This window comes from Lutjanus erythropterus, chromosome 16, assembly GCF_056507025.1.
Source record: "Lutjanus erythropterus isolate fLutEry1 chromosome 16, fLutEry1.hap2, whole genome shotgun sequence".
In the NCBI taxonomy this organism is placed as follows: domain Eukaryota; kingdom Metazoa; phylum Chordata; class Actinopteri; order Lutjaniformes; family Lutjanidae; genus Lutjanus; species Lutjanus erythropterus.
In genome coordinates this window covers 34,450,064-34,469,829 of record NC_139332.1, presented here as the reverse complement: position 1 = coordinate 34,469,829, position 19,766 = coordinate 34,450,064, and the positions used below count along the sequence as shown (strand labels likewise).

The 19,766-nt window shown below is 40.8% G+C and overlaps 1 protein-coding gene across 2 annotated transcripts in view; it reads left to right on the top strand.

Annotated features, from left to right (window-relative positions):
• shisa7b (shisa family member 7) overlaps positions 1-16,888 on the top strand; it is a 49,396-nt gene extending 32,508 nt beyond the window's left edge. Inside the window, exons 7-10 of one of the 2 annotated variants that reach the window (XM_084739040.1) lie at positions 2,911-2,979; positions 5,928-6,170; positions 13,848-14,226; positions 15,545-16,888. In XM_084739040.1, the coding sequence (XP_084595166.1) occupies positions 2,911-2,979; positions 5,928-6,170; positions 13,848-14,226; positions 15,545-15,953 (1,100 nt within the window). In that variant the 3' untranslated portion in view covers positions 15,954-16,888. The remainder of the gene's footprint in view (positions 1-2,910; positions 2,980-5,927; positions 6,171-13,847; positions 14,227-15,544) is intronic. The other variant, XM_084739041.1, reaches the window with a different exon arrangement.
• Positions 16,889-19,766: the final 2,878 nt, after the last annotated feature.

The following is a 19,766-nucleotide window of genomic DNA, read 5'->3' as shown; positions in this document are numbered from 1 at the left end:
ACTTTGAACTCCCCCTGACCTTAAATAATACCCTAAAAACAACTTCTTAAAGTTGTGTCTCGCCCAGAAAAAAAAAAAAAAACAGAACTGGTCCTAAGAGACAACTGACAAGACACTGGCAGCAAAAACACAATCTTTTTTTATTTTTTAAAATAGATTTTCATCTATTTTTGCTTTCATAACATGTAACATCCAAAAGATTTCTGAAATGTATGCAACTTGGTGTATAGTTTGTTTGATAATACCACATTAGCTTATGTAAGGACGACATTTTAGGAAACTTGCAGTACAAAAAAATGTCTTAATGTAAGTAATCATGTGGGGAAGGTTCACTGTGATGTCTGTTAATTTTTTTTACCCAATTCACCTGCAGCATCTTAATTTTTTGTCTAAAAACATAGGGAATTACACAAAACATATCTTTAAAAGTTGTTCCACTCAAGTCTCTCTTTCATACATCAAACTTTACAGTTTTATTCTTATCTTTATTCTGAAGGCTTTTAAAGAGTGTTTTGTTTTTTATTATTTAAAGACTGACATATATGTAACATGGTGACTTTTGAGAGTATTTTCTGATTTATGTAGTGATAAAAAGAAATAAACAACATTTCCTCTGTAAAAACATTTTTGAATCTGGCTTTATCCGATTTTCAGATTTCTGTTTTAGACATTTATGCAAATTAGCACGTTTAATTAAATAATGCCTCCTTTGCACATTTAAACACAAACTTTCAGAAAACATGCTAAATATAAAATAATTGTCTTAATGTAAGTAATCAGCTGGATGAGTTTCTTGCTAATATTTAATTTTTTTAATCTGTAGTGTCCTGCCTAAAATGCTGGAATGCAGTGGAATTCATTTTCTGCTGTGTGGGCTGTTTTCTAATGTTTGCCATCACAGATTCTGACAGTGTTTGTTTTACATTTTTTCATTACTGTCAGAACAACTTGAGCTAAATCAAGCGATGAACGCTTAAAAAAAAAAGTTTTGGCACTTCTTGTGAAGAATCACGGCTCTGACAGTGGCTGCAGACAAACTCAGCAAGTCTGTATTTGATTTTTTTTGTTTTCTCATTCTGCTGCACCTCCAGCTGCCCACTTCAGCTTCGTCGTCTCTGATGACACAAATGTGTTGCTCTCGTTAACAGATTACTGTCGGGACGACCGCATTTCTCTGGTTGCAGAAAAAAAGGTTGTGCAGACATCTGACAAACATTTTCCCCTCTGATTAGTAGATATCAGAGTGTTTGTTTTCTTGTACTGTGATATTACACACGACTTCAGTCTGAGCACACAAAACTAACACAGACACACGTCTCTTTTTACTGCTCTGTCTCTCTGCTGTTCTGTCGCTCTGCCACTGTCTCTCACCTCTCACATAACAAACTCTCTGCTTTCAGTCTCTCCAGGATTTTGCTGTATTGCTTTGTGATTTTGCAGAGCTTTTTGGGTTTTAACAAGAAGAAATGCAAGGCAGTGAAAATGTAGTACAAATAAAAATGTCCCAAAAAGTTTGATTCCTTGCATATAACTACTTTTGTCTACTTCAACGACACTGGAGACTGTTGCTAAGTCTGTATTGTGTTAATATTAATATTGACTTCAAAATCAGCACATTAAAAACACATGAAACTTACACATAATGTTTGTTTGATTAATAAATAAATAAAACTGGATAGTATCACTTCCAGTGGTTCTGTGTTCTTGTTGTATGCAAACAATTAACAGGTTAAAGGCAGAATAAATTGGGTTTCATAATAAAAGCTTTTACAAACAAAACAAAATATCTGGGGACTTTTATTGTGGAGAATTTACAGGAAGTGAAATGTCTTTATATGCTATTTTAGAGCTGCTCGACCCAAGTGAGTTATCAGTGCAAAACCAAGTCAAAACAAGCCATCACTCGTATTTAAAAAAGGGCAAAAGAGTTGCAAAAGTTGCAGATGGTGAAGGGGACATTAGTGTGTCCACCCGGGTGTCGTCTCCATCACTGCTGATCGCAGCTGCAGCCGAATACCTGTAACTACTGCAGTTGTTTGACCCATGAACATTTTTTCCTTCACTGTCTCGCTCTCAAACCCTGTGCGGTGTGTCCAAAGGTTGACGCCCAGAAACTTCCTGAACGGAGAAAAATAAGAAAATGCAGGGAGAAGTCAGGGACTCTGCAGATACAGACACTGCCATCAGAACTGCCACTAACAATGATTTTTATTATTGAATAATCTGCCGATTATTTTCACAATTCATTTATAAATAGTTTAGTCTATAAAATGTTCATCACAATGTCCCAGATTCCAAAGTGTCGTCTTCAAAATGCTTATTTTGTCCAACCAACAGTCCAAAAACCGTAGTGTCCTCATTTACTGTCATAAATGACAAGAAAAACTGAAAATCCTAACATTTACAAAACTTTTTGACATATTTGCTTGAAAATTTGCAGAAACTGTCAGTTATCAAAATAGTTGGCAATATTTTTCTTCAGTCAGCTAATTGATTAATCGACTAATCATTGCAGCCACACATTTCTAGTGGGTCGTGACAAAATCTTAATTATTCTGCCTTTAAAGAAACCACAAAGTTCACTACATTTCAGAATATTTAAAACTTCTAATGGAGACTAAAACTTAAATGACATGTTATTGTCTTTTGTTGAAGACATGAAAAGACGTGCTTTATTGTCTTAATGTGCAGTTTGATTGAATTTATTGGGGATATAAAGTTAAATTATCAAAGAAAAAAAAGAGCCTATTCCTGGAGGGACTGTCTTTCCCTCTCCTGTCTGTCTCTATCTTTCTGTCCCTCTCTGTCCCCTCTCTCTTTCTTTCTATTGACACAAATGCTTACTCGACACATGGCTCTGTGTCTCTGGAGTGGTTGTCCATCAGTTTGTCGGCTCTGCTCTCTTTGCAGCTGGGAACTTGCACCACCATTTTAACCAGCAGGGGTCTGCTTCCAGCCCCAAACACTCTGCTACCATCGGTAAGCTTTGTGGTTAGCAGCACAGTCCAGCACAGGCGGCCACGAGCCGCCGGCCGGATCCACGGCCTCACTACCACACTGTCTGTCTGTCTTGTTGTCGGTATGACGGCCTGTTGTCCTGCGCTCTTACAGCAGCTGTGCCGTTCTCAACACCGCTCTGTGACAAAGCTCGTTTTTGTGGTTTTAAACACCTACGTATGTTCATAATGACGCACACAGTTGTGTTGAGAGTGACACATCTTTCATAAGAGCGTGAGCTAAAAGTTGTCTGGCCTGCCCTCTGCTTAATGCAAGCCTGTCTGCCCCCCACCACCCACTACCACCACAAGCCTGCTTCCAAATGTGCCTCTTCTTCTTCTTTCTGTGTAGCAGTGATGTGCAACTGTGCTTACAGCTGATTACCAGAGGTCTTGGCTTAAGCGAGGTCACTGCACTTACCTGAGTGTGTTTTCCCAGGTTTTGCACCAAGAAAACAAAAAAGCAATGCTTGCACAAGTGACTTATCTCCCCCACAAACATGTGGAAACAAACAGAACTCCCACTGTAAGTCAAACCACTGCTCACCAAGGATAATTTGGTTCATGTAACATGGCTGCTACAGAGTACTTGATAAGGCTGCTGTGGAAATATGACGAGGATGATTTTCACTGAACTTTAGAAATTGTTTCAGTGCCAGTTATTCCAAGCCATTACACCCACATGTGTCCCTGTGGGAATGAATTACACAATAAGGCAACAGAAAAGAATAAAACCGAGTTAGAGTACAGATTAAACTAAAACTTTAGTTAAAATTCTGCTCTTTTATGTGCTGTGAGCAAATATTGTCAATTGTTTAGTTGCTGATGTAAACCAGAGTATCAAATACTGCGAACAAGCTAATAGTTAAAGAGAGAGTTCGGATTATTTGAAGTGTGGTTGTATGAGGACTTCTCTATTGTCAGTGTGAAGGATTTGTTTTCAATATGGAGTGATGGATAAAATGTAAGGACAAGGAGGCCGTTTAAAAATCTCATAATATTTAACTTTTCCTCAATTTTTTGTGTCATTCTTCAGTTTGCACAGCCTTCAGTGCCACTGATAATTTTACTTCACTCCTGCCAATTCATCTTTGAGAGTTTTGGTTATCAAGGTGAGATTTTCCTTGGTTTTCTTTAGCTTCGTCCTCACTCTTCCCGTGGTAGATAAGGTTAACAGCCTCCTGGGAGAATACAAGAACAGAACACTTCAGCTCTCTGAGTCAGATACTCTGCACACATTGAACAAAGTTCATTTTTTTCCATGACACCATTATCAAACCTCTCTGTCAGCCATCGTAGGTGTTCCAAAAAAAAAAAATCAATTACCTTGCCCTCTTGGAAATGACGGGGCTAATCCTGCGTGACGGCACAAAAAAACGACACATTTGGCTCAGTATTTGGTACTTTTCCTTCCTCCTGCTCAGATCTCGCTGTGTAAAGGATATGATCTCAGAGCCAGCATTGCTTTTTTTTTCCCCACCGTGTGTGTCACATGCGCGGTACAGAAGTCGATGTGGTGTGTGTTCCCTGGGTGACGCTTAACAGAGACATTATTGGCCATTATTGCCCATTACTGTCAATGGTCAATGAGCAGATATGTCTAGCAGTAATCTTAACAAGATCGCAGCCCATAACCATTACCACCCTGAATGGACTCGACATCGATTGTGTCTGTCGCACAGACAGGAAACAACAGCAAATGGCCAATTTCACAGAGTTACGTAATCTTTTATTGCTGCTTTATATTTTTGCATTCACACGTTTTCTATATCAGCTGCTGCCGCCCCGCAGCTAATAAAGTTTCTACTCTTCTCTTTGTGTCAGTCCCACATTTCCAACGGCTCATCGCTGGTTCCAGCAGTGGGCAGCATGTGTTTGACTTCACATGTGCCTTTTGGATGTGAGCTCGTTGTCCCTGTTTACATGTAAACAACCCTACACATGTGAGGTCACAGCTGAGTGCACCTACATGTTGGGTCATGAAAAAGTACCGTCTGTTTGCTGTTTGGGTAATATGAATGTACTCGCATACCGTATGATGTAACTGATATGAGTATACATGTTGCAAAACAGAAACACCCCTGCCCCTCCCCCATACTGCTAATCTTACATAAGACAAATCATTTTTTATGTGTATCGATCGATGTGCTGCTTTTGCACTTTGCATAAATGTGACTGTGTGTGTATGTAGACCCCCCCTCCTGATGCTATCAGTGTATTTCTATGTATTTACATGTTTGTGTTAGAGATGATGAACAGATGAACAGTACAGAGATGTATTATTTATAGATGGTCGCCATGGAGCTCAGAGACACTTCCTGTGTTTACTGATCAATAAGCAGCCAGTATCATCTCCTTCTCTTCTCCTTCTTCTCTTTGATTCATCACTCTTCCTATCTTTTTATTTCTATACTTTTTATTCTCTCATTTTTTTTATTTTACCTCTTCATTCTGTATTTCTATTTTCTTTTCTTCTTTCTTCTATTTTTCACTGTTGGCACATTCTTTCTTATTCTTTTCTTTTTTGTCTCACTTTTTCTTTTTTCGCAACTTCTTTTTCTCTATTTCCTTCTTCTTTTCCCTGTCTTTTCTTACATTTTTGTCCATATCTGTTTCTACTGTTTCATTTATTTACATTTATTCTCTTAACCCCCCCCCCCCCCCCCCCAATTTTTCTGGCTCTTCATTCTTTATCTTTATTTTCATCTTCTTTTTCTTTTTTCTTCTCTTTTATTAATTTTTCCATCTCTATTTCTTTCTTTTTATTTTCTATTTCTTCTTTCAACTAATCTTTTCTTAAATTCTGTTTTTTAATTCTTTTTCCCTCTATATTGTTATTGTCCTCCCTCCTTTTGAATCCCCCTTCATGTCCCCTTTCCTCGCTCCCTCACTCCCTCTCTTCTCTCGTCCTCCTCCCGTCTGTCTCTCCAGAGCGAGGACCCCGTATGAACAACACCCCGCAGCTCTCTTCTGGACCCTCCCTGCTCTCGAGTAGCAGTAAAGGTCCTGGTGGCGGTGGCGTCGGTGGCGGCAGCCTCATGGGATCGGGCATGAGACACAACAGCAGCCACCCTTCCTTCTCCCACTCCTTCCACAACCTGGCCCAGCTGCCGCCGTCCTACGAGTTGGCCATGAAACCTGAGATCAACCGCTACAGCTCCCTGAAGAGGCTGGGTGAGCTGGGGGGGGGGGTGTCGGGGGGAGTAGAGAGAGAGTGGAAATACAAGAAAGGGAAAGAGGGAAAAAAAGAGAGAAGAAGAGCAAGAAGGATTGATTATTCAGGATCCACCGAAGGCTCTCAGGTGATGCAACACACCAGCAAGCAGCCATATTGGACGTGTTGAGTTCTTGTGCTAAAGTGGCTAAACATGCTGATTACACGTCAAAGGTATGAATTTTACTGATGCATGAAATCAGACACATCATGAGTTTATAGGACCAAAACCTCCACCAAACATGTTTGAGTATTAAAAAAACTCAGCGCCTGTAGCTTTGAACGGTGACTCTTAAGAAAAATTGAATGACAGTTGCTACAGTCAGCTCAGATTCACAACAGTTCCAGTGAAAACCAACAGTCATATTAAAAACATACAATACCCTTAAATAGTTTGGACACATTTTCTCCTTTAATTAATTAATTAGCAACCACCTTTTGCTTTTATGAGAGCTTTGCACACTGAAGCATTTCACAGAAAAAAATGAAGAAAACACAGTGAATAATAAGTCAAACTTTTGACTGGTATTATATTGTACATGATCTTTGTTATTGAGCTGCAAAGTCAGACATGTTATCTCAATCTTTATTTCCTGATCCGTTTTGTTTTTGTGGGGATCCATGATAAACACGGTCTGGACTTTCTGAGTTATCTTCCTGATTTTGAACTCGATTAGACAGAACTGCTTTTGGGTTGTGGGGGAAACAAACTGGACTCTTTTAAACTTTGGTATGACGTACAAACTTCAGGTATCAGAAGTGGTTTTGGCAAGAGAAAAATGGTCAGAGCATCTGTCAAAAACACTCGATCCTACACTTCCCTTGATGCAACTTGATAACATCTTTCATTCGGTCCTACCTGGCGGATAAACACCCACATCCCCCCCATGTCTTCAGGGTTATTTATTAGACATTATTCAACTGGTTTTAAAGGCTGAGTTGTGCTCATCATGACTGGTCAACTGACCTTTATGTCTGAAATATTTAATGTTATCCTTTCATTTGGTTATCTGCTCGCTGTGATGTTGTTCACACCTGATGTTTCCCTGATACTTTGAGACAAGTGGATAGAAATGGTTTGTTGTTGCGTGCTAGCATAAACATTAGCAGCAAGCCAGCGTCAGGCCTGGCCAAAAGCTTGGCCATGGTAATTTTGTTAGGTAGGGGAACCTGGTGCCAAGTGGTTAACACTTTGCCTGTACTGACCAATAATACATCCAACACCCACTTCACCAGCCAACTTCTCTGCCAACTAAACTATGAGCCAGGCTATTCTCAAGTAAACTGGCCTCCTCCCACCATATGACTTTCTTTCCAGGTACCGCTCTGCTTGTGGCCTAGTTAGTTCGACTTTCACACAGCCGATTCTCAAGTGAACCTCCATTATGGCAGGAACGGCCGCCAGGAGGCCTGTAACTCAGCTGCAAAGCCAAATAAACATCTCGGCGGCGTCTGAACGTGTAAACTGTTTCTGCTAAACAAGACATAACAGTAAACAAACTGAAACAGGAAAAAAGGGGACGTGAATGAAGGGATTGGAGCAGATTAAGAATTAAGAGAGTGAAAAGGATGGAAAGAGAGCAAGAGATGGATGAAGTAATGGAAAAGACCAGGAGGGACAGAAAGATGGAGTTAAAGGGATAATTTGAATTATTTGAAGTGTGGTTGGATGAGGTACTTTCATTTCTGTTTCATATCTGTTAAAAACATTAACACTTAAAAAAAAAAAAAAAGTGACATTGACAGTTTATGGCACCTGGCTCAAAATCTCTGCCACGCTGGCAAACATTTCCATTTGTTTGGTTATGATAATCCTGCCCCCAGCCCCCGACGTAGCAGATCTTACTCTTGGCCCAGCAAAGAGCTGGTGCCACTCTGGAACCAATTTTCAGGGAAGCGAGCCGGTTTGTTGAATGGAGAAACTAGTTAAAAATTAGGCTCTGGCCTCGAACCAGCCCTGGAACCACCTCGGTCGAAAAGGGGTGTACGCCATCGACTGACGGTAATACACTCTCTATTGTTGAGTACCTTATACAACCCCACTTCAAATAAATGAATGGATGAAGAAAAGCATCACTGTAGAAAGAGTAAGTAGACATGCAGAAGAGAAGAGAAGAGAAGAGAAGAGAGAAACAAGGGAGGAGCAGAGAAATTGGTTCTGGGAAAATTGAAAGAAAGGGTGAGAAAGGAAAGAGTGTAAATGCAGAGAAAGATGCTGGTTGACCAGAGGAGAAGGTTGAGGAGGAGGCGGTGAAAGAGCTGATTGGGCAAATAAGGATACGGCAGGAAGGAGGAAAAAAAGAGATATTGTGGAAGATAGAGATGCAGAGAGGTCGACAGAGCAGAAGGAGAGGAATGAAGGGAGAGGCGGTGAAAGACGGAAAAGAAGAAAGGATCGGAGGGAACGAGAGATGTGGATATAGGGGGAGGGGCGTTGGCTGCTGGTCTGCAGGGGCCTCGCTGCCTTCGACCGGGAAGAAAAGACGTTTGAGAAGCAGCGACTGGCAACCTCTCTCTCGCCCTGCGATCGCTGAAGACTGCAGGGGGAGGGGAGTCGCCTCTGCAGGCTGAGTGATGGATGGTTACTACATGGGGGGATTGTATGTGTCTGTGTGTGTGTGTTTGTGTGCGGCGTGGCTATACGTGGAAGCAGTAATGAGGTGAAAGTCCAGATGAGGCTCTTTATTATTTCGATTCGATCAAAAGGAGAAAACGCTTCAATAGACGAAGCTGTGCAGCGTTTAGAAAAGGCTTCCACTCAGAGGTCATCCCTCTTCCCTTCATCTTGTCGTTCTCATCATAAAACAGCATCTCTGTCGCATTAATCACAGCCGTCCTAAAGCTTTTTATGGTTTAGATCATCAAAACTGACCGTGTCATGGTTTAGAGAAATCACACATTAGAGCAGATGCTCCTTTCTTCATTCACCTCTTTGTTTCTGCCAACACTTTGAATTTTTTCAGTCTGTGTTTAGTCACGCTATCTTCTCTTGTTGTCCCTCGCTAATAATCTCTCCTTCACACTACCTCAAATGACTAAAACGGAAAACGTTTTCGTATTAAAATGTCACATTAAAGACAAAGAATGCTTCCAACAATGATCAAACCAGAGAGATAAGTAATTTTATCAAAGTTAACGGTGCGTTTTCTATGAGCCACTAGTTGCTATAACATCCAGGAAAACACAGGATACATCGGATACGTCAGAGTGAGAAAGAAAGTTTGTGCATGTGACTAAACGGAAAACATTAATACATTACCCAATCTGTGAACATGATTTCTGCCTGAGTCATGTCAGTCATCCCACGCTAGTCATCAAACTACGTCTTTTGTTATTGTTTTAATGTGAGAGAAACACTTTTGCACTGAGCAAATTAATTTATAGATGGCTATTCGTTAAAGGTTGAGATGATAGTTGCTCCAGCTGAAGGATTTGATTCTATTCAGCATTAAGAGTAATAGTAATATGTATTTCCTGCTGTTCTTTCTGTTTTATCTTATTTCTCCAGTTGGTTTCCCACTCTTTGCAAAAGAAAAATTATGTTGGCCAACTTCATATTTTCCTGCGCAAACCTCTAACATTCATCAATGTTCGCTTGTCCCATCTAACCTTTAAAAATGTCTTCAAGAAGTCCAGTTGTCTACGATAAACCTTAACGAATTCTATGACCTGGATGACTGAGAACCTTCACAAACTGTTTCTGCAGATCTAGTAGACCAATGCATGCAGCATAGTAATATTTTTTGCACGCTGCCTTTACCTTGATGATTAAAAAGCGTCGAGTGCACTTTCCAAACATGCTCTGCAGACATCCAGGAAGTCTGTGTGAGGTGCAAAAAAACAGCAGATTATACAAAACGGTTAACATTAAGAGTAAGTTCTCTACCATCATTTTTACTTTTCTATTTGTTGATAACAAACTATCTGGGAAATTAGGTACTTGCAACACAAATTATCAGTTACATTCATGCATACTTCATATCATAGCAACCATAGCATAACTGATAAAACACTAAGCCTTCAAAATGCTCTTGAGAGTGCCTTGTGTTGTCAGCTTTGGTGGACACAGCCCCTAACTATCTGATTCATGCAGTAACCGGCCGAGAATAAAGTGGTGAGAAAGTAAGCAGCGTGTGAACGTCTCTCTCAGGCTCTTTACTTCTGTCACTTCTCAGTGTATACAGACATTTGCTGCACCGTAAACGTGACGAGACTGTACAAAAATGTGCCCCAGTGGAGCCATTTTAACAGTAATCATATCTCGCCCTGACACATTTTATCCCTTTTTACTACCGCTGCAGACTTGACGTGAAGACGGTGAGCACTTATGACACGTCATAGCTCGAAGGAGTGTCGCCGTTTCCTTCCTGAATTGAAAACTGATCAAGATGATCTTTCAATTTTAATATCAAATCCAAGTCAAACGCAGGATCGGCAGTTCTCCCAGTATCTTCTTTGCATGCCAACCTGGTGGCAGGCATTTCAAATATCTGTATAGAAATAGCCGATCTTCTCGCTGATGGCCTCGTTTGCTTATGTAAGTCACATAGAGGCATCGGTATTCAAATGAGACTGTTTCATAACCATTTTAAAACTCCATGTTGTGTGTTTAAGCACTTTTCTGTGACTGCAGCAAAATGCTGACTCACTTCTCACAACAAACCCTCTAGTTTATGCCACATATTAGGGTTCAGGTTACCCACAAGGGTAAAAACATCCATCATTGCATTGAAAATGGAATTGGGACCTCAAAAGTCAAATTTAGTTGGATCTGAAGAATCTCGACACCTCTAATAGCACCTATGATGTAAGTTTGGATTAAACCCTGTTCACTCTGTTCTTCCTTCCCAAAAAATATAAGAAGACATGACTTCTTTTGTGCAGGATGATTTTATTTCCCAGAGTAGAGCAACCAGGCGCTGATCACTTCAGCAGAAACATGTAAAAGCCTCCGCTGGCCAGATACAGGCTGAATCACTGCTGCGCTGAATCACTCAGCGACGCTGAAAAGCGGAGCAGTATTTTTACCTGTCTGATTATTAAATGCCTGCTTTTTCAGAAAAATGTTTTGTGGAACGCCCCTTCAAAAAGGAAACTGAAATGTTGTCATTGTGACACAAACAGAGGGACTACAGCCTCTCGCCAGCCATTGTATGAAACCTGCTCCTTTTGATGTAGTTCCCCGTACGCCGCTGCAGAAAGGACACTGATAAAGGCTTCTTTGTCTGCGGCCGGCAGCCGGAGAGAAACCTCGAGATAATTTGGCCTTACAGGAAGGGGGTAAACACAGAGAGGGAGAGGGGAGGAAGACCAAGAGGAGGCAGACAACACAGAGAGATGGTGCTGAAAAAAAAAAAGGAAAGGCAAAGAGGGGAGGGAGGAGGAAATAAAAGAAACCAAAGAGACAAAAGAACAAAATAGGAGATGAGAAAGGAGGCAAAGAGACCTGACAGAAAGGGAGAAAAGAAAAAGGCGAGAGGGGAGGAAGAGGTAGAGAGGTGGCTGGTTAAAGGTCAGGTTTAAATTGGCTCTTGGGGAGCTGCTTCCATGGAAATGCTTTGAAGATTAAAGCGGTCGCAGGCTATGGAGCAGAAAGCACAGAAACACTGTATTTCACTATTAATGAAGCTCGCTGACTGTTCTGTCCACGTCTGCGTCTCCTCGCTGCTCCACCTCTTTACTTTATTTTCATGCCACCTGTCTCGTTCTTTTGTCATCGCTCAGGTTTAAACGTTCTCACCTGTTGATTTTACCTCTTTTTACAGTCTAGTTTTTGGTCTTGTTCTTCTCTTTTATTTTTTTAATGCCTCAGCAGTATACAGTGTATGATTCTTTTATCCCCTTTCCGCCATCTGTCTTTTTGAAATTCATTCTTGCCATTTCCATCTTCACCATCCGTGACTCCATCACCTTCGTTTCACCTCCTTTTCCTGCCACATGTGACACTTTTTCTGTCTATTTTTCTTTTTCATTTATCCTTGACATTATGCCTCTCTTTTGCCTCCGTATCCGTCATCTTTCTTCGGTTCTCGTTTCTTTTTTTTTTTTCTTTTCTTTCCACCTCATATCTGCATTCTTCCGTCCTTTCTGGTCCATTTAGCTCCATTAGCTCACCATCATATCACATGACCTTCACCAGCAGATGGTGTTTACCCAGTTGTCATGGAAGCGTAGATGCTCAAATTCATATTTTGTCTCATTTTGTCTTTTCATGTAATTCTATGAATTTCCTTTCTTCTTTTGTGACCAAGTTTTTTTTATTGTTTTTTGTCATTTGTTTTGGAGGTGACAGTTCTTATGAAAGTGCCATAAAAGAATCTGAATTTTCACAGCTCATCTATTCAACTGAGTAATCCAGTAAACCCTCTGTACATTCCTTTCCATTCACATATTGTTGGGAAATAAAGTGAAATAAAAAAAATAATAAATAAGTACATATAAGTAGTACATGTGACACTGGTGTGTAAAAGCATTTAAACAAACTTCAAATCATTTATTAAAAGAGGAGAAAAAAAGAGAAGAAAAACAAAAATGAAGTAAAATAAGAAAAGAAAATTTTAACCTCTATCTACACTTCCCTTGATCATAAATTTTACTTTATATACTTTTTATCCCAACCCTCCCCTGTGGCTTGAATTCTTGATTCTTGTAAGCTATAAAGTTATATTTGCATCTTAAGAAAAAAAAAACTCATCACTTCTTGCTGTTTAAAAAAAACAGTTCCTATCAGGCAAGATTTCATAAAATTAACACAGCAACAAAAAATAAAAAAATGTAATCACTTATTCATAACAGTTAATCATTCTCCTGTCATGTAATGTAGTTATTGAGTGACATTTAGCAGAGTTGTTGCCAAGCAACACACAGACGAGGCAGGCTACCTGAAGTTACATCATTAACTTACCACAGATCACTCGTGTGGTTTTTCTGCTGAGTGAAAGGTTCCCTCGGTCCTCAAACATAAATCCCTGAAGGCTTTTTTTTTTTTTTTTCCTTTTTGCCCGAGAGTGGTGGTTTTTGTCTTTTTGGTGGTGGTACTTTTTTGTCACGTCCTCCTCTGCTTTTTCACTACTCCAGCAAAAATGTTGTTGCCACTGGAAAACGGGGAAACCACAGGATTCACCTTTCCTGTTTTTCAGTGTGGCAAAAAAGCGGACAGAGAGCCTGGTTTAGCTAACAAATAATCTGTGTTTTTAGCTGTCGGTCTGAAATAAGACACCAGTTTGGACAGCAGGCATTTCACTTCAAAGTTTATAGATGTCAAAATATTATTGATTTATATAGCACCTTTAAAAAGAGAGTTTATAGAATGCAAGAGCAAAATATGCCAGAGGCAGTATAACTATAGAAAACTAAGGCCAAACAAAAGCATGACAAGGTTGAGCTAAATTATAGATAAAATTATGAAAATACAGATGAATTAGAACAATAAAAACACGAGAATCAATATAAATACATAGAAATAAAAGAATATAAAGACAATACGTATTTATATTAATGGAAATAAAGAATAAAAGATTAAAAAAGAACCTTCATCAGGCATCAAATTTACAATGTGAAATACATATTAATAAAGAAAATAATCTTAAATTATTAATAATATATTGCACAATTCTCTGTCTCTTTTGCTGATCCAGAGAAAGAACTTGACGAGTACCCCGGCTACTACAGCTCCAAACGCCGCTCCAACAATGCTCCGCCCTCCTTCCACTCCTCGCAGCACCAGCTGCCCTGGGGAGGCGAGTACACGCTGGGATCCAGGGGCACGCTGCCCCTCAACGGCTCCCGGCCCCGCATCCACATCCCCTCCACGCCGAACCCTTACCCGCTGCCGGGCCAGTCGCAGTACACCAGCTCCTCCTTCGACAGGCCGCCACGCCGCGTCCGCTCCCAGGACCAGCTGCTCGCGTTCGGGGAGGGCAACACGCTGTCCCGCCTGTCCAAGAACCAGCAACACCAGTACTACAAAGCCATGATGAGCACCAGCAGGGGCTCCAACTCGCAGACGCTCCGCAGGTGAGACAAGAGAGGACAGAGGACAGGAGGACAGGAGGACAGGAGGGAGGTGTGAGGAGAGGAAGAAAGTAGATCAAGATCATAAGTTCATACATACTGATACATACTGACATACAAACAAATCATCATCAGCATCTTTCTGTGAACACTTTCAACCATCAATGGCAGAAAAAAAAATAATGCATTTTAATGTTAACGTTAAAAACATAAAGTTACATACTGTAAACTGCCATTTGGTTAGATAACTTAAAGGGACAGTTCACCCCCAAATCAAAAATACCTGTTTTTCCTCCGGCCTGCAGTGCCATTTATCCATCTAGACAGTTGTAATTGCAGAGTTTTGCAGATATCAGCCGCAGAGATGTCTGCCTTCTCTCCAGTATAATGGGACTAAATGGTACTCAGCTTGTGGCGCTAAAAGCACCAAAAAATACATTTCCAAAATTCAACACCAGTGTCTCTTTACAAAAGTCGTGTCCCTGATGACTCAAGATGATCCACAGACCTTGTGAGCAGTTTCGTGTAGGAACTCTTTTCTTTCCATTAGAAAATAAAAAGATGACGGTCGGGATAATGTCTCTAGAAAGAGACACTGATATCTACTTCTGGTTCATTGGGCACCACCAGAGTAATGCCATTTAGGCAGAAATCTCTACAGTTGATGTCGTCAAAACTCTGCAATTTGCACATAGTTTGGACAGAAGTTTCCATGCATTTCTGTTTTCATTTTTGTCTGTACTTGTGCATGTTTTCTTAAAGCAAGTTTTCGCTCCCTTTACATATGAAAATAGATATGTCTGTTTCAAGTGATGTAACCATCAGTTCCCAAGTACTTCCATGTGTCCTTTATGTTAGCATGGATGTTAAGCGATACATCTGCTAGAGGTCGTTGCTCAGAGCGTGGAATTCTTTTCACTAACTAATGGACAACAAAGTAATTTCCAAAACTTTGTAAAACTTTTTCGTCTTGACGTCTTTCACGTCTTGTTGGTTGTGTCTCGTTTGCACCCCACGACTACTGGTAGTACTGCTCCGTTTTATCTTTGGGGTAACTTTTGGCTCTGGGCGGCGCCCTCTAGTGAATATATTGCATAAAGGAGGCATGGAAGTCCGTGGGCAGTGACTGATAGATTGTTTGAAATGGAGCATTTATTCTTATATGCAAAAGAAGCATAAATGAGCCTTTAAATAATGAAATTTAGTAAAGCGATAACTTGATTTGGTCATATAGTCATGATGCCCCTCCACTGAAAATATTGCCTTAATGCCCAAATTGGGAATTTATTGAGCAGAGATGTAAACAAGTCTGTGGTTCCAGGTCCCATGAGAGGCTTCTGGTCTCACCTGACCGTCTGGAGGACCAGCTGATGGCGATGGGTCTGATAATCGGAGGGGGCGACAGAAGTGGGATGGTGCCCGCCATGGGCCGGCTCAGCCACCACCAGAAGGCCCAGTCGCAGCAGAACATCTGCGTCACGCCGTCCATGGACCGCCACCACATGATCAAGATGAACTCCCACCCGACGCCAGGCCACGACCACGACCGCGGCTCCTCCGGCATGCCCGGGATGGGCATGCACGGCGGAGGCGGGGGAGGCCCCCCCAACCCCCGACGGATGGCCTTCGCCAGCAAGAGGCAGAACACCATCGAACAGCTGCACTTCATCCCCGGAGGAGGAGGAGTGCAGGGACTGCGGACTGGGAGTAAGAACGAGGTGACAGTGTGAGAGGACGAGGGAGGTACAGAGAGAGGAAGACGAAGAGTAGAGAGGTGAAGGCTGAAGCTTGTACAGAAGCTGAGGAGGCAGGCGGTGGGAAGAGAGGCGGCGAGGCATTTAGAGGGAAGATGAAGCGGAGAGATGAGCAGGAAGAGGTTTGATCTCAGCTGGCTGCCTCGCAGGGCCGCACTCTGCCCTGACACACGAGCAGCAAACAGCCCCCCCTCCCCTTCATAAAACAAAAAGTGGTGGAAGACAACTTTAATCTCATAGTGAGTAGTGCCAATTGAATTTCTCCCTGTCACTTTGTGTATTGAAAAAGAGAATATTCAGCCATTCTTTGAAAAGGGAAGACAGAAATGTCCACATAAAAAGAGCAAAAAATATCAAACGAGTGCTGTTTAAAAGCTGCTGGGTATTCGCTGTGACTTTTATTGAAGGATACCCGCTGAAATTGTTGAATTGTCCTTGAGTTTTATTGCACTGTCCTCCGAGTCCTCGAGAGCTCTGACAGAGATTCATCTGTCTTTGAATCCACTGTGGATGATAGAGAGCGCTGAGCGACGGAGAGACAGACGGGTTTGCTTGTCTTTGTATTTATAAAAAGTATTTAAAACCAAACAAGTTGCTTTTGTATGAAATTAACCTGATAATAACGATAGTATTAACATTACTGAGCCCTGTAAGACTTTGTGTATACTTGGTTTAAAAAGTATTTATCCTTTAGCCGGCCAGTTTGTAACTTAAAGGCCGGACATGTGACCTGCCCATCATTTCTTTAATGAAAGTAAAACATTATCTGCAAACATAATATAGCCAAGAACACTTAGCTGTCACTTGATTGCCTCTGTGGCTCAATTTACTCTAGATAAAGATAAAATATGAACCATTTTGTGAAAAAACCAAGACCTACATCAACACAAACTGCTGCTATAAAGGCCCAGTCACACCAGCATTTAACAGGCAAAATTTTCAGCAAAATCAATTAGTTTCAATAAAACTTACTGATTTGTTACGAGGGGCTTCGGTGAACTGTGACAGGTGAGTCTGATGAAAAGCAAACTTCACAGCTTCACAGTGAGGGAATGGAAAGTCAAGCTAACAAGGATGCTACTGTATGTCAGTTAGCAAAAAGTTTGCTAGTTCAGAAATCCCCCCCCCCCCCTTATAAAAAACACGTCTTAGGCTGAAATTATGTAAAGTTCTAATAATAAAATACAAACGTCTTTTGAATGAACTGTTTGAATTTATTGTCCCATTTGCTAACAAGGTTTCTACCCTTTCAATTAGCAAAGTGTTCGCTAACTAAGAAACCTTTTTCCCTCTTGTCAATAAAAATCTGTCAACTGAAATCATGTAAAAGTCTGATAGCAAAATACAAATATGTCTTTTGAATTTATTGTCCCTTTTGCCACCAAGCTAACACGGTCACTACTTGTCAGTTAGCAAAAAGTTGGCTAGTTCAGAATCTGTTTTTTTCCTTTTCAATAAAACACTTTGTAGACTGAAATAATGTACAATTTTCACAAGAAAATACAAAGTTAGCAAAAAGTTTGTTAGTTCAGAAACCTTTATCCCCTCTTTGATAAAACTCTGTGTGTAGAACGAAATTCTGTACAATTCTGATAACAAAATTGTTCTCGTGCCAAATATTTTGGAGATGAATTTTGCTGCCATTTTCTGGAGTGACCGGGCCTTTTGAGTCAAGTATCCACTTAACAGTATGATTTTAGCTAACTTAAAGCCTTTGTACAGTGAACTCTAGTGGGTGTTTATCATCTATGAAACATTGTGCTGTGACCCTTTGCGTAATAATTAGTATTTAAAAAAAAAAAAAAAAGTTTTGGAATTAGATCGCTCATACCGAAGAACCAACTTCATGCGGACTCTGTACGGGTCGAACATTTAAAAACCGACCCCGACTGACCAAACATCCCTCAAACACTGTTTTAAAGTTCTCATTGTGAGTTTGTAGAGAGTCGAGGGTTTTTCGTCGAACAAACCCTGCTGTGCTACGACGACAACGCCACACGTTACCTGCGAGTTCAGCTGCTCACCTCATATGAAGGGAAGGGGGGGCAGACGGGTTCGAGGCGGGGGACAACGGACACTTCACACCAAGGGCTATACCGAATTATCTTTGTGTGTCTGTGCTCTGTACAGTGTCTGCTTCTCATTTTCATTCCTTCTGCGTGTCAGTGTCGGGAGGCATGCTTGTGCTCACTGATTTGTCTTTTCTTTTTTTTTCTTTTTTTTTAATTCCTTCTTGTGTAGAGAGAAAATATAAACATGCAAGGAAATTTCTGCAAAGCAAAAGCAAAGGAACTTTTGTGCAACATGTAAAAACACACAACCATGATAATTTTCTTTTGTTGAATTGTCACGGGAGAAAAGGAGGCCATGATGATGTCATATTTTGTATATTTTTTAGTTTTCCTCTGGCTGTGAGATGGACCTTCTAGCCTTTCGGGCTGGATCCCCCCATTTACGGGGTTTTAAGGGACTCGTGGGGCCTAGTTCAAGGTCTTCAGCGTCCCCTCTGAGTTGCATTTCGATAAAGACAGACATGATTGATGACTGAGCGAAGCTTCCTGCCAGCCATTTTTAGTCTTTTACTACGATACATGTGCTCATGTTCATGTTAAACGGTTTATGATCATACGTGTAAAGAACTCCCCCTTTGATCAGACTCTGAACGCTCTTATCATGACTTTATTTTCTGTCTTTTACTTAAACATGTATTTATTTTTTTAATCTCTGTGAATTTTAATGTATAATCCTGGATTTTCAATATTCAAACTTTCTAGTGGAATTTAAAAAAAAAGAAGAAAAAAGAAAAACATCTGTGTTCTCGAGAACAAAAAGAGCTGATGCAATCAAAGAGAAAATACGAACCGCATGACCATGTCAGAAGCCAGTGTTGAAGATGATGTCATAGTGCTGACTTATGATGTCACGGCGTGTATGTATGTGTGTAAATGTACATGCGTCTGTTTTTCATTTGTGTGCCCGTGTGTGTACCTTTCTCTGTGTCCTCTTCTATTTTGGGAATGCCGAACCTCATTCTGTTTTTTTTTGTTTGTTTGTTTGTTTGTTTGTTTGTTTTTCGACCAAACTTTCGGTCGCCGGAGACGAGTTTAAAGACCCGGGTCGCGGTCGTTCCATGTTCATATCAACCTGTAATGGAATTTTACGGCCTGTCATTGTTTTAATTTAAAAAAAAAAAAGAAAAGGGGACACTGACCAAACACAGCTTTTCTTGTCGAGCTGCGTTCACCAAAGCGAGGACTTTTCAGATGTTTGAAAATGTAAATTATTGTGTCAAGTTTTTGGTATTTGAATAGAAGTGAAGCAGCTGAGTCATTCCATGATGTCGCTCGGTTGATGAGTTTGTGTCGCCGCCCTCCGACTTGAATATGTACCTGCAAAAGGCGATTTGTTTTTCATGAACCTGCTCATTTGTGCTCATTTTAACAGAACTTTGAGGGCACAAAAAGCCGAACGTACAGTACTAACAGCGTTTTTAGAGTTGCAATACATGTGAAGGGGGGGGAAAAAAAACAAACTGCATTGAAGCGTTTTTCAGCGACTGCAGCTGTTGCTTAAGCGAGCTGAGGAGGAGAATGTATTGTGACTTGCCTTTGGCTGACAGGACTGGGAAGGCTCTGTGGTTTTTATGATGAAAACATCACATTAACTTTTAAAAGAGAAAGAGGCGGGAAAAAAAGGGGGTGGAGATGTAAATGACACGTGAAAATTCAGTTGTATTTTTAATGTCTCATTTCTCCTCATACCTTCAAAGGTCTGATACAGATGTTGTAA